Below are 21,184 nucleotides of genomic sequence, written 5' to 3' on the forward strand. Positions count from 1 at the left end.
GCCAAGTTAAGGAGTACACGGTTGAACTTGATTCAAGTCTAGATCTTGTCCATCTGATTCCTTTTCACGCACCTTGACAGGCTCAGTTTTTATGTCAGAGAGTGAAATGCTCGTAACACCTGTTTTAAATCCACGTGTAGACACCTTCCATATGTAGTTTTGCGTGCCCTCTAGTTCTTCATATTCGCTTAATTTAGACTTTATTTGTGGAATGAGGTTTTGTTCAAAGACAGATTTATCAGAAAGATGCACTTTTCGCTTAGGTCCTCCTTTAGTCAGTGGTTTCAGCACATCATAAAGTTCTTTTAAAATTCCTCATGATCAGTGAATACAGTGTCTAATGCTTGTTCAATTGGATCTTTTTTGAAGCTTGCGATGTGCTTGTGATCACCGAAAGAACAGATCGAAAGCTGAACTTCGTGGTTGTTTCAATGACGAACATTTCTGTCGAGATGATGTTGAACTTCCACCTAGTTTTGTCAGAGTGCGTGAACTGCGTGGTTGTTTTCAAGGACAAACATTTCTGTCGAGATAATGTTGAACTTCCACCTAGTTTTGTAAGCGTACGTTGTTTTCAAGGACGAAAGTTTCTGTCGAGATAATTCGTTCAATCAATACGTAAATTAAAGCGACTATTTAAAAAAAATAAAGTAATGTATTAATCAAAATGAACAAGCCGTCTCTAAGCGAGTTATATTTTTGTTGGGAAAAGAACCTCCACCGTGTAAAGCGATACAACCCGCTGCTGATGACTGTGAACACAATAAAAGAATAAAAAACCGGATTGTTCTTTGTAACCATTGTGTTAGATAACACTACAGCGAAGTGGAAAACGTCAGAGGTGAACACAATCAGCATTTTGTTTACAACTAATCCCGACCTAAAACCAGCAAAGTTTTAAATTAACTGCGTACATACAGTTATTTATTTATTCATTTAAAAATCTTTAGACAAGATACAGAATGGTCCTGTGCAGTTCAAAGAAAATGGAGAGAGTAAAACATGAGCGCAACACTGTTTAAAAAATACCTAATTAAAAATAAAGCTTGTTATACACAATTTTAAAACCATTAAAAAATGCATTCTGGACTTTAGCTTGTTAGTTGTTCCATACAATAGCCCCAGACAATAGCCCCATACAATAGCCCCATCTTGAAAATAGCCCCAGAATAGCTGTGAGATTGCTTAACATATTCCACGCTAGGCCTAGGAACCACAACATTAAGAGAATCAGCGTTTCGAGTGTTAAATCCATGCCTATCAAAATACATCTCACTATTATTACAAAGTCTGTCAGCGGCTAAACCATGAACACATTTATACATATTACAAGCTAAATAAAAGTCCCCCCTTTGCTCAAAAGTCTGCGAAGAAAGGGCTGACAAACTCACCATTAGAATTAATATAATCACGGAGGAAGGACACAGGAGTTACAACTCTGGCATATCAAAGCGCTCGATGATCATCGCTGCACAGTCAGACGAACAATAGTAAACATTCCAAAAATGCCTGATTACTGCCTGCAGCTTAGCTGGACAAGTGGGGCCAGTAATATCATAGCAAAATTTGTGGTGTTTTCTTTGCAATTAACTGCAACTTGTCGCAGTGACCCGGAAATAGAAAGAAAATGTCTGAGCATTAGATTTACTTTTGCTGTCGTGAATAAATTTTAAAAAAGATTTTGATGCACCTTTCCATTATCCATGCAATGCTTGTAATTTTATTTTGTCAGTCCAAAACATCAGTTTTCAAAGTCTAACGGAACGAATTCGGCTAAGACTGGCCAACGACATGTTGACCACCACAGGACAGTTAAGTTCACGAAAAACAAAATGCGCTGTTTCATCACAAGGGGCGATCATGAAATCTCATAAAATACCCTTCTGTGTAAATGCAGTAATAAAAATAATTTAAATAAAACACAAAATTTTATAAACAACTTGGCTATTTATTCCCAAAAAAGTCCAGAAGAGAGCGTTCGATAAGGGCAATAGCTGCACATGAAAACTTACGGCACACGGCCTAATACTAGCAATGCACAAACATTAAATTTGATGTTGTCAGATCATACCAAGCACTGACGATTGCATGAATATTCAACTTCAGTACACAACGTTTTAAAGATGAAGATTACCAGCGAAATTTGCGGCGATGATCATGGGGTACAAAAGGGGCTTATGTCTTATGGTTGTGAAACAGGTGGTGCGTAGCAAGCATTTGCTGCGCTCTGACTATGGACACACCGGGCATGATAGAAAGCGAATTGGCCAGATGTTGTAGCCCGGGCAGTTCAAACTCCTTCCGTGTCCTTCCCCCATGATAAAATCAAAGTTGTTAGCGACAACCCTGGCTGCTCTTTTTTGTAGCCTAAAAAGACAGTTGCCCCACACAGAACTGGCATAGTCCAGACATGGCTGAAAAGTTGTTTTGTGTAAGGTATTAAGAAGACCATTGTTAATGACATGTCTTAGTCGACAAAGGGAATGAATCTTATAAGCAACCGACTTACAAACATTCCTAGAATGAGTTTCCCAGGTTAGGTTTTCATCAATTTCAATCCCTAAATACTTCACTGTGCCAAGCTGTTCAAGTTGAATATTTTTAAGTAAAATATTCAATTTGTCAAGATTATTAACACGACTGGATTTTAAAAGCCTAATTTTTGTTTTGTCAGGACTGGTAGACGATTACAATCGTACCAGTCACTCATGCTATCAATACTAGATTCCAAAACATGATTAACATCATTGATGTCATTCCCAGTCGTGTAAATTACGACATCATCGGCAAATGTATTACATGCGCACTTAGAATTAACACTTTGCGTGATGTCAGTAATGTAGATTAAAAAAACAACAGGTGCAAGAACAGTCCCCTGGGGTACGCCAATAGAAAGATCATTAGGACTAGAAGTTTCCCCATTGCATTGCATTTGACTAACTTCCGTTAGAGATGTAGTTTTTAAACCATTTGAGTGCAGTGTCGGACACACCATACGGCTCTAATTTAAAAAGCAACAATTCGTGATTAACAACTTCCAGAAGCTCAGTCACGCCTCATTGAATACAAGTTAAACCAAATCTTGAACGATAAGATTTAGAGGGGGCAAGTCTTAATACTTTGCACCGGCGAGCCCGGTGTGGTGGTCTCAGTTGTCTCCCGGTCTCAGTGGTCCCCCTTACCAAATACGGTAAAATACGTCGCACCATCTCTGCGCACAACAACGGGAAAGTCATCCGTTTAATGTCCGGCTATGCAGGGGGCTGCTGAGACCGGGATTCAGCTGAGACCGCCACACCAGTTTCGGGTACCTTGGGTTTGTCCGCAAAGCCGGGGAGCCTGAAACCGGACAAAAGACCGTATTTGGAACGAAAGACCGAGCTGTTGGGAATTGCCAACATTTTTTAAATTGTCAATAGCTGAGGAAATCCGTCATTGTTTTGAAATATCATACACTGTTTGTGACATTCAGCATTACCACCAGGGACAAAAGCACTCCAGTACGAAAAGACAAAGCGTAGGCTAATTAATTCAAAACAGTTATTGAAGGCCAAGAAAAAACAAAATCATCCAAGACTAATTTGTAAGTGTTGGGGGTAGGTGAGGTCTACTTCGAGGAAATACTTCTCTGAACTCGTGGGTCTAAACGACAAAACTATCTCGGTAGTAAACCGGTCAGGTTTAACCCAGCGAAAGCCGCCCGTGGCTAAAGGTTGACTCATAGCTCAATCGTACAAGTTGTCAGTGTCCAAGTACATGTACGGTTTTGTTGGCCAGTACCGAACGCTACCAACGCTGGAAATTCCACCTCGTTTTGCGCGTTCAAGAAACAAATGCTTGTCCACTGTAGTCAGTAACTCCAACTCGATACCGATGGTTTTAAGAAAGCGTCCCACGGGTAACGGGTGGCGCTGTGCAAGGGACTGGTTGCCGGTTTTTCTCGCGCTCGTGGCGAGCGATTTTTAATCTTTTTTTCTGTTTTAGTTTTAGCCATCCTTACTCCTTTTTAACGTCGGATGTATTTCAACTAATTCAAGTACTTGTTGGATCGCGTATTCTGCTTTTTAACCCGTTTTTTGCTGAATTTGAAAAAGACTTTGTTTTTAACTTTGAGCGTGTACATCCTGCCATCTTAGATTTTTACTCAGTGGTCTACGTGTAAATTTTCAGTACTGCGTCATCGGTGTTCTCTACTGTTTTATTGTGTGAGTGGTATTCAAAATGTCATCGATAAGGACATATTGGACTATGCTACTTCTGACTGTGATTTCTGTTCGCGTCGGAATGTCTACTCGGGACCCAGAAGTGTTAAAACCTACCAATCCGTTCGTGAGAGTGCATTGGACAGCTCCACTGAACCACAACGCTGCCTCTGAGGTGAACCCGGTCAGCTCGTTCTATTGTTCTTCTCGCTACACCAGACCTAGAATATTAAACCCAGTTGTTGTTGACTGCAAGAACCTAACTCAGTTTTGTCTTATCGTTCTCCTGGCCGGAGATATTGAAATGAATCCAGGTCCCAAGCCACCCAAGTATCCTTGTCAGGTATGCCAGAAAGCAGCTAAATGGGGTCAAAAAGCCATTGAATGTGACCAGTATAATGGCTGGTTTCATGTTGGTTGCCTTAAGATGAACGACCAGTTGTACAACATGTTAAGAGACCACCCATCATATTCCTGGACGTGCCTACAGTGTGGTTTGCCAAATTTTTAACTTTACTTTTCGAAAGTCTACAGGGTTTTGACGTATCTAATAGCTACGATGTTCTGAACAGTTTGGAAGCAGGGAGTACTTTTACTGACATGTCTTTTGATAGCGTCCATTCTGGTTCATCTTTGGGTGAGCCGATCAATTTCTCTAGATCTAAAAGCCAAAGGAAACAACCACATAGGAAATTACCTGTGCATAAACAGAGTACTACCAGTTTGAAGATTATTAACATCAACTGCCGCAGTGTCAAAAATAAGGTTCCAAATTTTGAAGCTTTGCTTGCTTCTGAAGACCCGGATGTGGTTGTTGGAACTGAGTCATGGCTAAATAACACCATAGCCTCGGGAGAAGTTGTTCCGTCCAATTATGATGTGTTCCGGACGGACCGTAACAGCCAGGGTGGTGGTGGAGTGTTTATTGCCGTCAGAAATAACCTCATTTCTTCTGTTGACAAAGGCTTACAGATTGATTGTTACTGGTCTTTCCCAATTTATATTGGGGCTTATTATAGACCACCTTCTTCTGATATTGACTACGCCAAGGAGCTTGATAAGTCACTTGCCAAAATTCCATCAAATGCTAATGTTTGGCTCCTGGGGGACTTCAACTTACCAGATGTTGACTGGGAGTCTGTTGCTTTTAAGCCATGTGGTCAATATCCTGCTATCAGTAAACACATGATCGATACCTTTAATGACCACAACAACTTGCATCAATTGGTGAGAGAGCCCACCCGAGATCAGTACATCCTTGATCTGTGCCTTACTAGCACACCTGCCGCAGCCGATTATGTTCGTGTATGCGTGGGGTTAAGTGATCATGATATAGTCACTGTGGGTGCTATCCTTAACCCGAAGATCACCAGACCTCCGAGACGCAGAGTTTTCCTTCACAACAGAGGGAATTTTACTGGGATAAATGCCGACATGACCAAGTTTAACATGACCTGGATGAGAATGTTGTTAGTACCAACTCGATTGATGACCTGTGTATCTTATTCAAAACAGCACTCTCAGCGTCTATTGAGAAAAACATCCCTGCCAGATTGACTTCCAGTCATATCTCACATCCATGGATAAATAGTTCCATCAAGAGAGAAGTGAACAGGAAGAAACGCCTCTATAACAGGGCCAAAAGAGTTGGTTCTGCCGACTACTGGTCTAAATTCAAGAAGCTTCGTCGAGACATCGATACAAAGAGTAGAAGAGCTTATAGGTCTTATACTAGAGATGTTATTGGTGCCAGCTTGAAAACAGATAATTCCAAACCTTTTTGGAAGTTTATTAAGTCTAGAAGGAAAGAAGTTTCTGGTGTGTCACCTTTACTAGTTGGAGGCAAGGTTCTTTCCAGTGCTAAGGAAAAGGCGGAGGCTCTTAACCACCAATTTTGCTCCGTCTTTACCAAAGAGAGGCTGACAGACTTCCCTCACCTAGGACATAGCAGTACTCCTGACATCTCCGATTTATGTATCGCTACTGATGGTATAGAGAAACTTCTTGCTGAGCCCAATCCTAGCAAGGCTGCTGGCCCAGAGGAAATCACAGCGCGTGTTTTGAAGGCTTGCTCAAGCAGTATTGCTCCCATACTACAGAAATTATTTCAGAAGTCTGTTTCAAATGGTGCTCTTCCTAGAGATTGGCTGAAGGCCAATATTACACCTATCTACAAAAAAGTGACCGTGCCAACCCTGCAAATTACCGTCCGGGTTCATTGACGTCAATCATCTGCAAGCTGCTTGAACACATCATTCATAGCCACATCATGAGTCATTTTGAGAAGTTTGGGATCTTAGCCGATCAACAGCATGGCTTCTGGAAAGGAAGATCCTGTGAAACCCAGCTCTCTGCCCTTGTAAATGATCTTCGCAGTATTCTAGACAACCGTGGCCAAGCCGACCTCATTATAATGGATTTTAGCAAGGCGTTTGACACCGTTCCCCACCGTAGACTTCACGTTGGCATTCGGAATAACATCCACTCCTGGATTGAATCCTTCCTCACCGGCGCCATCAGAGGGTTGTTGTGGACGGCGAGGTCTCCATAGAATCTCCAGTTGAGTCCGGAGTCCCCCAGGGTACGGTGTTGGGCCCATTGCTATTCTTGGTCTTCATCAACGACCTACCTAACAACATATCATCGAGTGTCAGGCTATTCGCTGATGATTGTATAGCATACCAGGAGACCAAGACCAGAAAGGATGCCAGCATCCTCCAGAATGATGTTAATCAGCTTTGCAATTGGAAATCTACCTGGTAGATGGGGTTTAACCATAATAAACGTTTTTTCCATGAGAGTCACCCACAAGCGAAATCCTCTCAGGAACCGATATAGTATAGGGGAGAGTCTTCTTGAGGAGGTCAGTCATTATCCATATTTGGGGGCTGAACTCACATCCGATTTGACCTGGGCTAAACACATCAATCAATCGCCCCTAAAGCAAACAGGACCTTGGGATTACTAAGGAGAAACCTTTCTTGTTGTGACAGAGTCACAAAAGATATTGCTTACAAAGCCTTAGTTCGACCACTCCTGGAATATTGTCAGACGATATGGGATCCACACCAGAAAAGCAACATCGACACTCTTAACAAAGTACAGCAATGTGCTGCTAGGTTTATTTTCAACGATTTCTCACAACCCTCCAGTGTGTCTGACATGATCTCTAAACTGGATTGGGAATCCCTCGATATTAGACGAATGAAAACCCGACTGTGTACCCTCTATAAGGAGACACATGGCCTCATCCCAAACAATATTTTTCAACTTCTATACCAACCCGACACAAATCGAGCGGCAAGACCTATTACAAGACATCATCATGGTGACCTTATCTACAACCGTATCCGGACAAACAAAAATAGCTATCTTCACTCACTGTACCCCTGGACGATTCAAGAATGGAATTGTCTACCAAACCACGTCAGATGTTCTGCGACTCTTGGCGCTTTCAAGACCGAGATAGACAGAATTGATCTTGCTGTTCTGTCCCAACAAGTTCATTTTACAAATTACTTCTTCTAGTTACAACCAGATCCCTTACGGCGTCATCTGTACGGGACAGCCTGAATTTTGGCGATTGTACAGTAGCCAGCAGAAGCAGTCCTAGTGCTGTGTAGTAATTGGCTGGATAGAAACCGTAGTTGGCTGGGCAAATGCGTCTAGTTTTCAAACACACCTTTGAGTAACAGCGTGTCTGTTTCTACGTACAAATCGTGGTAGTCGCCTAAGTGCCTACAACCGAACGTGGACCAGACTCAATGGGCTCTAGCATGGTCTTTTTGAGCGACTGGCTTTTGTTGAGGCTACAGTAAAGTTGCTCAATGGCTCAATGAGTCCATGTACTCGTATGAGTAAACGCCTTTTTGTAACAGAAGCTTGATGTCCTTGGGCAGCGTGGTCTCTCAGTAAACTAATAGCGTCTCGAGGACAGGCTTTGACTAGCTTGTCGAGTAACTACGCCTTAAGTCTATGAAACGTAGTTGACCCAAAGAAAAACGGATGTACTTTTCAGAGTCTTTAGCGATACAAAAAGGCTTATCTTGTTTAAGCGCGGTGGCGCCTTACATAAACAAGTGGGCGTCGTAGTTTTCTACATGTAGATTGTGAAAGATCACCTTTGAACTTATCCGTCACGTGACAGTGGTCTCTGACCTTCTGAACTTGTTTATGAGCTTGTTGCAACGCATACAACGGTAACCTGTAAATCCTTAAGCGTTTTTAAAAGGAAACTGTGTTTTTTCTGTTTTGTGCTCTTGGGTTCTTTGGGGATTGAGCATTGACAGTTAGACGGGTAGTTTGGGTACAAGGGTTTTTCGCAGATCCAGGAGTTGCTTTGGTCGTACTGTTCTTGTTTTTCTGCAGTTCAAGGCAGTTTACAGGGGTAATTAAACACGTCGTTAATGACGTCTTTTTCTTTCTGTAGAGACTCAATGGGTCGTGTTGAAGCGTCTGGACCTCTGTAGGTCTGTTGACTCATGCATAGACCGTCGCGACGGTCTCTGCATGAGTCAACAGACGCGTCGCAGCGAACTACGACGTAAGCACCACGGGCTTTCTGGGCTTGCTTTTTGGTTGCGTTTGCTCCTAGCTCCGGATTCTGAGTTGCTGTTTCTTTCTGATATAGATTCAAAATCGGAGTAAATCACAAAAGGCGCGTCTTGTATGTGTTTGTGATTTCTGAACTTTAGGAAGTTTTCTCCTTCATTTGGAAGCGTTAGTTTCGAAGGAGCTGAGTCGATGCCAGAAATGCTTTTATCGTGGTCGTTTGTGCATACGCCAAATAACAGTTTGGAAAAGTCTTTTATCCAACAGTAATGGCTTGTTTCGTCACTAAACAAGAACGAGTATAGAGGAAACACTTACGTATAGAAGAAACATGCGGTCTTTCGCTTGCGTTTTGACTTTATCTAAGGCAGCTCTCAAACACCATCAGATACGCTCTTGGTCTTTACTTTTAACGTTGAAACAGTTTTTCACTATGGTAATGGTCTAGAATTGGGTCTAAACGTGGGTCTTGCCATTCTTTCTTGTATATTATGAAATTGTTCTTCAATTTTTTATCACCTTTTTATATAAACAAATCCACCATTTCTTGATTTAGAAATGGTGGAATTTTTAATTAATAGTAACCGGGGTAGTTCTTTTTTGTCTCTCTTTTCGTTGACACGTTTTTCTTACACTCCATACACTGATATTTGTTTTTCCCATGCTCACATAGCCTAGGCATGCATTTGGCACAACCTGATGTTTTGCACTCGATACTGTGGGGGCACCGAACTTATATCATCCTGTAATGAGGGTGAACTCTGATCAGTGCACGACTTAAGTCGAAGGCATACAAGAGTGCCTCAGACAACCGCCCAGCGACCCACATCTGTAGAGAGCAGATAATGAGAAGCGGTTGCAGTTTTAGAGGTGAAAGGAAAGCCCCAGAGGAATATTCTTAGTAAAACCCACGGAAGATTGAGGAGGGATTGAAAATGCAACCACTACACTAACCTGTGAACATAAACTAAAGAAGCATTAAAACGCCCTGTAAGCAGTGGCACCATGAAAATTGAAACACTAGACTCAAATGCCTTAATATTATCCTTTTGGTTGCCAGATTTCACATTTATAAAATGAAAATTAACAGCAAACACCCTCATTAGAAGTTTTGACAAAGGATACCCAGAGGCATTATCATTGTGAAAAATATTTGACGTCTATCAATGGTGCTTACCAAAAATGTTGGTAGAAATGGCAAAATTACTCTGCACTCTGTCAAGTCTAATTCGAAGAATTGCAGTTTAGCACAAAAAGTATTACGATATCTTATAACTGTACTAACTGCTATGGAGTTTGTATTGATAAGAGAGAAATAAAAAGGTGTCCCTGAAAAGAAGAGAAAATTAAAAAGTGTAGTTAAACAAGATACAGAGTTGCATTTATAAGGACTGTGCTAATAACAGATTACAAGGCATAGGCTCTTTCAGTCAAAACAACCAGGGCCAATTCTGTTTCCAGCATTGGCTAGCGTAATGCTTCGTATCTGTCGTATCTGTCAAAAGAAAACATCCTGTCCCATTAAAACAATCATGTGGTCATACTTGATGATTCATTTTACTGCCCGATTAAGAACAGTCATTTTTTTTTAAACCCACGCATGTTAAACATCCATATGATGAAGTGGCTTTTAATATTAAACCCTCGGGACATTACAGTAATCTTTTTCCTCACAGGTAAAAAAAATAGGTTTGATAAATAGACAACGTACAGGACGGGAATCAACGGTCCTCAGCGATACCAGCTTTTATACGCAACGCGCGCGTGGCTACTGGAAAAACGACGCACACCCCGGCTACATGCCTTTGACACTTTAGTTTCACAATCGAAAGTCATCCAGTTCACATTTGACAAAATGCCCAAATAACGTGATTTTTGTCTGTGCAGGTAATTTAAATTTGGTGCCTGTATACAAATTGTCTTATCGACTTGTCGTACCCAACTCGGTACGGTACGAGAAATAGAAACAAATAACAAAAACAAAGTAAAAGCAAATAAAAAAAAAGAATTACAAGGGATTGCAGTTGACGTGTTTTGATGTAGAAATATTGACTGGCCTATTAATTTCATTCACCGGTTTGCAACTGCAGTTATGGCAGTGGCTCACAGCTTCGTGCTGAATGACTGAAACTGATATGACCTGGGGTCGTGCCTGTCTGAACCGCGAGGTATGTACCATACGGCAACTGCGCGGTCGAGCAAATATCCTGAAGTTCAACAAGGGAAAGTGCCATTGCTGGGCTTTGAAATCATTGACAGTTCCTAACTTCGAGGACATACAGTATCGACTTTGACTTCTGCACATCTTGTAAGTACCTTCATATTCCCATTACATGTATATTATTCAGAGTCGTTTTTGTTCCCTCCGTATTTTTGGTTTTTCTTTTAGCCTGATTTCGCAAGTAGAGCCTTCATGAAAGCTGGGAGGATTGCACAAGATGTTGACACGCTCGGAATACCGTTCGCTGTATACACAGCTCTGCAAGTAACTGTATCAGCTTGGTACCCGGACCGCTGGCTGGACGGTCTAGACATACAATGGACGACTACTTCGATATTTCCGCTACATTGCCGATCGAATGGCTGATATTGCATTTCATTAACTTGTATACTACACCTAGTTCATAGTCGTCATTTTTTGGGTCAAATTTCCTTCTAATTCCGTTTCCATGAAACCGTATTATGAAGCACGAACTTTGGCATTTTCGTTTGTAGACGGGCAAACATTCGGGGTAACTCGATCAATGTACTATCAAAGGGAAACACACAGGCGTATATGGGGCCACGTACGGCAATTTTTTCCCAGTTACTAGGCCCATCTCGCCTTGGCGATTTACTAGCTCACTGGCGAGTTACACACCCCCCTGCGGCGTCAAACTGATATCTGGCCGAGAGGAAAATCTCTACAAACTCTTGATATAAGTTCTCTTTAGCCTGTCATCGTTCCCAATGTAGGCTATCCGTATAAAGATCAATCACACTGCTCTTATGGAAAAATGTTATTAAACAGGAAATTGGTCATAATTATCCATTACTAACATGGCATTTTTTTCGCATTTATAGAAAAAAATCGCCTTTTGGGGGCTCATTTTTACCGCGATAATGGCTTGGAGTAGAAAATGACGTCGATGAAGGCGGCAAACAAATCTAGCGCTTTATGGCACAAGAGCAGAGAGAAAACGGGTAAAGTAAGTTAGATGTCATTTACGGCAAATGACCTCGGTCATGTACCTGACATTCATCAGGACCTTACTCCGGGTTCAAACTAGAACGGTTCAACTTTACCGTAAGATCCGGTATAGATCAACATTGTTGCTGTAAAAGAAATTACAAGTCACAGTCAATGTCCGACCTCTTTTAATGCACAGTTAATTGAGAGCAAGGACCACTCAGCCGTGGGACCCGAAATAATAATAATACAGTCGTTTATTTATGTTGCCGTTGCATGACGTCATCAGAACAGGCTTCTACTGGATGCTCCCGACGACTTTTTTTCCAGTGTGCCAGAAATAAAGGCAAATTTCAACTCGTGCTATTGACGTCAGTAGCAATCTTTATTTAGTTCTACATAACGGATTGTTTTAAATATGTCTAAATTTCATAAAAAGTGAACTTATTAATTACCGATGTGATTGATCTTTAGAGGGGATACAATTAGATTGGGTTTTAGATTGCTTTGATGAAAAAGTGGATCTTGCTTGTTCCATTCCCTTCCACTGGCTCAGAAATTTATTCAAAGGTAAAGGAGACAAAGCCAAAGCATGCCTTTTTTGACTGAACAAAAAGAGCTCCAACAGAGTTTAAACATTGATTAATTCATGTGTTTTAGTAATGGCCATATTGTCTTTGTCATCCACACAGAATTTCTACGTACCTGGGAGCTGTGAGAAGAGCCACCAAACTATGATGGGGCTGCTTTCTATGACGCGTACAATCGTTCTCCTGTTCTCAGTCATTTGTAAGTAAATTAAATTTGATTTCAAATTTCATCGTGGAATAATAATGATTTGTTTCCGGTCATCAAAATGACCTTTTCTAAAAAAGAAAATTTGTAGAATAAACTAATAGTAATATTGTTTCTCAAGTTTTAGTTAGAAATTAGCGACCACTACACACTAGAGATATTAGTGTACAGTGCACACTCCTTTGACAAAACCGTTATTAACCAGCACGCGTTTGGATGGATTGCGTAGGTCAACATTCTAGCTCAACGTGTCTTCTAATTTGGAGTAACATGCTTCGAACATATCTTCCGTGGGTCCTGGTACGCTGCCTATTGTGCCTATTATATTTTGTTCATTGACTCATCTCTGTTATTTTCCCTTGTGCTTTATTCACACAGAGATTAGTGCAGGCGAATTAGTAAAGCGGGCCACATGGTGATTTTCTTTCGACTAGGCAATCCGGGGTCTGAATAAGGGCGGACCTAAGGGAGGGGGCGTTCCCTTCTCCCAAAAATACAGTAGAAAGACAGTTTTGGTTGTCTATTTCATCTCCGTCTGTTCAAAAGAAAAGCCTACAAAATTTTAACTCACTCCTTAGAAAGGCCATGGAAGGTTAAACAGAAAATTGCCCATTTCTGACCCCCCCATTTCACCCCAATAGTTCATTTGAAGCAAAATATGGGACGGAGAGAACCCCCCCGCCATTTTGTTGGTCATTGTTTGAATCTCAGGAATTCTTTACAGACTTCTGGGGAATGTGTTAGGTAACAATAGTCTAGAGGGTGTATAGGGATTGGACAGGCAAGGGGTACCCCTTCGTCCCCTATCTTGCCTTGTATACAATAGTTTGGTTCTGGTTCCGCCCTTTAGTCTACACATTAACGACCTCTCAGAGATATCAGGATTCTTTTTCCTCTTTCAATGTGAATGCTTGTGAGCCGTAAGCTCAAATTCAAGTTCCATATTCAAATTGTTCAACCACCATGCAAATATTCATTACGTTCGAAGCCAAACAGATGATAAATCCCTTACCACTCGTCGGCTCGTTTGTGCAATTGTGGATACCTTATTAAATTAGAAGCATCATCATCTTCATCGGGTATGTAACATGTAGGCTAGCTTGTTATTTTTATTTCCTAGGGAATTTTTTACTACCCCTAACCAGAGAAATATTCGTGTGACGTCAAAGCAGTGGCCATAAACACGTTCAAACTGGCCCAGAAAAAATTAAAATGAATAGAAATAAAAAATAAAAACAAACAAAACAAACAAAAACAGTAGAACCAGAAAAGGCTCCGCCATCCGAGAGAGAAATACAAAAGTGCAAGGTAGCCGAGGTCACGACATTTTTAATAAACGTCATTTTCACTTGGTATATTTTAGAAGTTTCTCATTTCATTTGGCATAGTTGAAGAAAACACCGACTTTCTGTATGCTTTGCAACAACAAATTTAATATGTAATTTGCTTATTTTGCGGACGACGAAATAGTTTATTCCGCCATTTCTGAACCGGTGATGGGTCAACACCGATCTTCAGTTCTCATTTGCTCGAAGTAATGACATCACACGGGATCAAAAGTCGTGAAAACGCTGGACCAATGCAGAAACTCATTTCTTTCTTTGGTTGGGGTCTAGAAACAGTCCTTGGGTTGGCGTAGTGGAGGAATGTATAATGTCACTGTGTCACGTGTGGGCTGAATCATCCTCTGTGCCAGACTTTCCATGGGAATCATAGTTTTCTGACGTATCGTGATCCGAGTTACAATTTTATCACCACTAATGCTCCAGTAGTGTTTACATGTAGTATGAAACTACGAATGACAAGTGGAATTCATTTATTTTTCGCTTTCTTATGTTCTGTTATATAAGATTTCCTTTTCTGCCCTAATAACCAATTATTAATTATATCTATTTCAAAGCAACGATTATTTTTTAATTTGTGGTTAAATGGACCTGGCCTCGTGTAAGCTTTTGCTATTGACAGCTATCCTTCATGCATCACCCTGAATCGAATCGAGTCCAGGTCAGTCATTGTGGAATGTACTGCTGGGCTATGCCACTAACAACCTACGTTAGAAATCAAATTAATTTCCCTTGTTTTTTTTGTAATTTTTTCGCTCAAAGATTGGAAAGGCTACAGGAGATTATTAACCAGAATATAAATATAAATATGCTGTAACGGCAACCTAAACAAGCCCAACCCGCCAGTAAGGGGGACTAACTATATTTCTATTAAGTAAAAAAAACACAACTCAATAACAGAATACAAGAAAGGAAATTCAAGTTATACCTTCAAAGAATTGAATTTCTTAATTTAATAGGCGCTTCTTCACCGATAACAAAGACACCAGGGGAGGACGAGTAACAAACTGAAATAGTGTGAAACTCTGTAAAATATTAGCAGATGTAGGCCGACTACGATGAAACACCGTAGTCTGGGCGTGACCAAGAAATGGGCACAAGGTAAATTACTAAGGAAAATAAATTAGAACATACTCACAGAAAGACTGCGCAAACCATCGAACCCTTTCCAGAAAAATTAATTGTAGTGTTGGTGTAAAGTAATAGCGAAAAGATATTTCATTCAACTATGGATCCTGCTGCAGGAACTAAAATGGAAATAAGGGAACCAAATCACACCACCATCCACTACCATGCCCAGCCGTAAGTCCACACCTACTAGCCTAACAGGCAGCTTTTATAAGCCTGCAGAGAAAATTATGTAAGAAATGTTGCACCACTGCTAATAGAAACAAGAAAAGGAATTCTTAAGACTGCAATGAACAAACGAAATTAGCATTACTGAGGAACACAGAGCCAGGCCAGGGCTCCAGGGCAAAGATCGTATAGCGCCGAAGGCGCAAGATGGATAACTCTGCCCACAAGATGTAATTACCGTGGGCGCCATTTGAGCAAGCGATACGCCTGCGCAGTTTTACTGTAATGCTTGGGCGCAGGCTCACCAGGTGCACCTGCCTGCCGCGGCGCCTGCGACTGTGCAGTAATGTGCATTGCGCAGGCGTATCGCTTGTTCAAATGGCGTCTATGCGATTACAACGTTTTACGTGTATTTACGGTGAAGTTCGCCATCTATACGATCTTTGCTCCAGAGTCAAATAAAATAACAAAAGATTAATGAACAATAAGGGCCTGCAGTACTGTGGCCAGACCATTAACATTTTAAAGGAACTTACTCCTTAACTTAAAAAGAAAAAAAGACCCAATTTTTTTTACACTATTAAAGGGCGTTTGAGCCCCAAGCTGAACCAAAAGAGGTCGTAATATTCTGAGGCTCCTTTGGTCAGAACAGAACGCCGCCGTTTCCGTTTGAAGCAAGATATGGGACGGAGACCCCCCCCGCCTTTGCGTTGGTCATTGTTTAATCGGGAATCTCAGGAATTCTTTACAGACAACAGTGACTGTGCAACAACATTAACCTAATTTCTTGTTATGTCGTACATGCAGGCTCTATAAACGGTCTTCGTTGTTATACATGCACCTATGGTGCAACAGGCGGGTCTACGAACACTCCTCATTGCGCGGACCCTTTCCTTCAGAACACGCATATGCCCAACGTTCTCCCTCTGGACTGTGCTAACGTATCAAGACTTGCGTCGGAGGCCGTAGCTGATGCAGGAATAAAAAAATTAGACACTTGCATGGTAAGTAAACCCTGTGCCGGAAAACGAGGAGAGTTGATGGAATAATATGTTGTGGCGAATGGAACTTGGAAGGGAAGGCCACTGATCACCACCCTGACCCGGCGGAAGTCCTTGGCCCTCATGTGTTTCCCCATTAAAGTTGAAATGTACGCACTTGTATAACGCCACAGTAAATTTGCTTTGCCCCCCGAAAAAAAGTTCATCCCCTCAGCTGGGTGCCCCTTGTCTGGTTCTCAGGTCCACAATACCCGTCTGACGTGTGTGCATCCTCTGAAATTAGTCGGTATAATTTGGTCACAGGAAAACAGCCTAGGGTGCCCCGCAGTACCCTAGTTACACCACCGATCAGTCATCACACTGTTTGTATGCATGTAATGAGACTTACTCCTCTTTCGTCCATGCTCAGAAAACAGTGAGCTCCCCGCTTGGCTGGGATGTCTTCAGCAGGACATGTTATGACAGCAGCCAGTGCCCAACTACGAATGGATGCTTCTCAAATGCCGGAGCTACTATCTGTTGCTGCAACACGGACTTGTGCAACGGTTCCGCGGCGTTGGTCTCCGAACTCGTGATTGTAGTGGCTCTTGTCTGTGCAGTGTTTATGCTTGTGGTTTAAAATCATACATGTATCAGATGAGCAGCCCTTGATTAATAAACGAAATATGATCGACAAATTAAACAAAAAATTCAACTCCTCACATGTTGAATACGGAGCACCGGAGGTGCATTCTGACTTGTCTAGATTCTAACACATTTTGTCTCGGAATGGCATCCTGCAATCTAAAATAACGACATCCTAAAATGATTTATCATGGGATGACGATATCCCGATAGTGAGAAGACATCTCAAGAACTTACCACAGGAAGACGCATCCTGAAAGCATGACGTTAACATCCTGGGGTAATTTTATTACTAAATTTCCACAGGACTTCGATCTCCAACTTTCAGAATACTATCTTGCGATTTTGTCATTACACTTTGGGGACATCGTCATTTCATTGATGATCTCAAGAAGTCAACATTTTGCTTGTAACGTTCGTAAGATGACGCCCTCCTGAGATAAGATATGTCAACATCCCAACATGTCGGATGACACTGACTTCCGGAACTCTACATGCAGTTAAAAGACATTTCTTGAACTGTTACTGTTTATTTGCTAAATCATATAGTGGAAGTGGTTGAATAATGTTAGGTCTAATTCCCCCACAAACCTCTCAGAAGAATCATCGGGGAATCTACATCTTGTTTTTAGCATTGTTGAAGGCTATCAAAATAATTATGCGTTATTTTTACAACTTTCTGTAGCGATATTGAGCACATATAATTACAATTTCCCCAGATTGGGTTATTTTAGGCTAATTCTGTACAGTAACTCTGTAACCATAAAGTCGCTAAGCGATCGTCCAACCAGCCAAATAAACAAGGCTGGATTTACACTTCCCTTGAACATAATATGGGGGATTTGGGAGTAAATAAAGGGAAACAAAAGGAAATAATTAAAAAAAAAGCAACAATTTATAATTTTACATTTTTCTGCTTGCACAATTAATACATTGTTTCAAACCTTTACGTATTTGGTACGTAGCGCCCTCTACTTTGCTGCAGAAGAAAAGACAAATTGTTGCATCAAGGCAATACAAAATTGTCAGAATGAACTCGAGGGCATTAGAAAATCTTATATTTAGCAAACTTGTAGAATGGAAACTTGAGACATCTGAAAACGGTGGTTTTTAATGGCACTGCGGGTATTTGTGCCCTCCTGCTCAAAAAAAGTCATTTTGGGAACCATTATTTTTGTAAACTGCTAAAATCATACTATGAGCCAATCCACTTTCGAGTACAGTGCCAGCGTCAGCCGTTTTGCCTTGTACGATCTTGACAGGATGACAAGGGAAAACTCGGTTGGCTCCAATGAACCGCATTCGCGGCGTGCCCAATCACAGTCGTATTCCTGAACGGACAGTATACATTTGAAACCCTTAATGGGATGGTACCAGGTCATGGGGGGGGGGTTCGGAATGAAATCGTAGAATACAATCTGGTTCTTTAAATTCACCGGTTTCAAAAGAATACACTACGTTGGGGAATCTGACGGAAATTGGGTCCCCGCGAATAGGGCCTATTCCTTCTGTATCTGTGGTATCCGTGGACATAGTGCAGTGTGGACACCCCAGTTCGGGGACAGAAATATGGGTTTAAATAAGGGAATAATGTGCTAGCAGGTCTTAAACGTGCGTTTAAGAACGGCTCAGGAGAATGGACGCGACTAATGCCGGAGATGCAGGCTACGGCATTATTCGCTTAAACGTTAGGCTAGTTTAAGACCGGCCGAGCACATACATATTCCCATTCATAAATACCTCTTTAGTCAGAGTCAAAAGAAGTCAATATATGATGAATTTTTAACGATTTTATTGTAGAATTTTACTTTAATTTCCCAGGACCCCCGTCAGTTTTATCACATATTCCTTATACAAGTTGCCCAATAGAATCGCCTGGCGAGCCGTGTGCACAAAGACTCTTGAGTAATCAGAATCGATTAACTGTCTCGCATCCAGGTGCGGTGATTTTCACTTTTCAGCCGGCATCATCAAAAGATAATACTCGGTCAACTTACACTTTGTTGAACAGAGAGACTGCCAGAGGTATTTATGAATGCCATTCTCAAAGAACCTTCTTTGCATTTATAAAACTTCGTGTGATCCAAATATATGAGCTTTGATTATTTATGGTGGATGAACTGCCATAAAACCGGCCTCCTTAGAACCCTAACCCTCCTCAATCCTCCAACAGGTGAAGGATTGAGGAGGTTTAGGGTTAGCGTAGTTTTGTTAAACCCATCCGGTTCGTAAGCGACTTCGTCATACACGCGGACGCCCCACAATTTGCAGCGGGCTCCCATTGGACGATGGCTGAAATTGCGCGTTAACTCCCGGTTCCATGTAAACGGCGGTCAATGCACGTAACTCTCAAGTGCAGTGCATGTGCAGTGGGTGTGGTTTAAACTGAAGTGACGTCACACTTACGAACCGGACAGACTTACTGCTGGGATCAATAGCAAACTACTGTATTTCTATGATAAAAGCACCTAATTTGGTAGAGAAATAGACTTGCATAATAAAAACAAAACTTGATATTGAAATACAAATCTGGTCCGGGACAGCTGTGGCCAGTATAATTAGAAAACTAATAGAGTCATTCTGAGTCGGCATATTTGTAATGCTTTTTCTTAAGTAGTTTGTGAGATGAAATGATCCTGTAGTTCTTAATATTATAAAATTACATGATTGAATAAGGGCATAATGTATTTTCATTCGACTTATCGGTACAAAATCGTCGAAAATGACAGTCAGACAATGACAATGTACTGGGAGTAACAGAATGTATGTGTACATGCACTTTCCTTGTACAAAGACGATGACAAGAGACTGATGACGAGAAAAAACAAAACGCTGACGACGACGACAATCATGCACAGCCCAAACGTCGCTCGTCGCTCTGAAATTCCCATCGTTTCATGTTAAGTTTTCATCGTTATCAAAAAGCCGTGATCCTGCAACCTGACTGGCCGGCTACCGTAACAAGCCCTGCAGGCCCTACCAAGGTCTGACCCAGGTCTACAGCTGCAGCGTTCACCTTATTCACCTGTAGCCTGCTTAGCGTGACCATAGAGGAAGGAGGGGAACGTAGAACCCTCGCCGATCTGTCAGCTTACCAAAGACAGCTGGCAAACGGCAACGGGTAGTAGAACGCACTACACCAATTTGCACCAAGTTAACCTCCACTTTTAATACGTGAATCACGGTACACTGCAGCCGTTACACTTGCCTTCAATTTTTCTTTCAAAAAAGGGTCAGGGGCCTCGTCTGGTCTGCGGATTTCTGCAACAGCCTACATTCCGATCCATCATTTTGCAACTTTAAGCATTTGACTTTTGGGTCATTCTCGGCGCCAACGTGGCATGTCCCAGCTCCATGTGAAACGGGCTTCAGGGTTGAGGCATAGAGGAAGGACACAGGAGTTGCAACTGTGGCAGTTCAAAGTGTTCAATGATGGTCGCCGCCAAGTCAGACGAATAATAGAAAACATTCAAAAAATGCCTGATGACTGCCTACTGGCTATCCCATAAATACCAGAAGGCGGTAATTGGCCAGATGTTATAGCCTGGGCAGTTCAAACTCCTTCTGTGTCCTTCCTCTGTGGTTCAGGGAACGAGTAAATTGCATGCAGAAAAACACTGCGTTAAAACGCTTTCATTGCATGCCACGCGAGATCTTGAGTTTGGGAGAGTGCAATATCCAAGGGAAGGACAAGAAAAGTGCAAAAAGAAAAGCTCTCTTCATTCACTACACTGTAGCTATACTGCCCAACAGTATTGCAGCATTATGGTTTCTTTTATTAGAACTAAAAAATGCAAAAACTAAATGCTTAAATTCCCTGGGTACAATACACAAATGCAATTACAAACAGGAAAACGGGTGCACAGGGGGTAAATCAAAAAATAAAATTCAATTTACAAGCAAAGGTACATTGCATTATAAATACAATAAACCTCGTATTTCAAAGTTACATTGTCAACATATCAAAATAATGTGACAATTTTGGAAGCATCTCAGATCTGCTCATGAAAAAATGGGGGAAGGGGCATACAGACAGCTGCAGCAAAATATCCCAAAATTCTCGCAAGTATTAGTACTGGAGTGAATTGTCAGACTGAGTTTTTGTTCCAGGGCGGCAGTCTTAAAAATACTCTCAAAAATAGGCAAATTTTGCATTATGATATTTACTTATATAATCTTTTAATGAGGGTAAACATAGATCAG

At 41.5% G+C, this 21,184-nt stretch overlaps 1 protein-coding gene across 3 annotated transcripts; it reads left to right on the forward strand.

Moving 5' to 3' along the window:
* Positions 1-8,241: 8,241 nt before the first annotated feature.
* On the forward strand, positions 8,242-19,551 carry LOC110982479 (uncharacterized). 3 transcript variants are annotated; one of them, XR_015427493.1, is made up of 6 exons: positions 8,242-8,589; positions 10,844-11,061; positions 11,817-11,936; positions 12,615-12,711; positions 16,164-16,360; positions 16,767-19,551. XR_015427493.1 is itself a non-coding variant. In XM_087144936.1 (6 exons), exons 3-6 carry the CDS (start codon positions 11,873-11,875, stop codon positions 16,974-16,976), a joined length of 573 nt encoding a protein of 190 aa, XP_087001062.1. In that variant the 5' UTR covers positions 8,456-8,589; positions 10,844-11,061; positions 11,817-11,872; the 3' UTR covers positions 16,977-19,551. The 3 variants fall into 3 exon arrangements, 1 of the variants encoding a protein (XP_087001062.1); XM_087144936.1 differs by having other exon boundaries at positions 8,456-8,589; positions 11,817-11,941; XR_002598583.2 differs by lacking the exon at positions 11,817-11,936 and having other exon boundaries at positions 8,455-8,589.
* The last annotated feature ends 1,633 nt before the right edge of the window (positions 19,552-21,184 follow it).

This window comes from Acanthaster planci, linkage group LG13 (assembly GCF_054643075.1).
Source record: "Acanthaster planci isolate LZ-2023a linkage group LG13, COTS_SCS, whole genome shotgun sequence".
Classification (NCBI taxonomy): domain Eukaryota; kingdom Metazoa; phylum Echinodermata; class Asteroidea; order Valvatida; family Acanthasteridae; genus Acanthaster; species Acanthaster planci.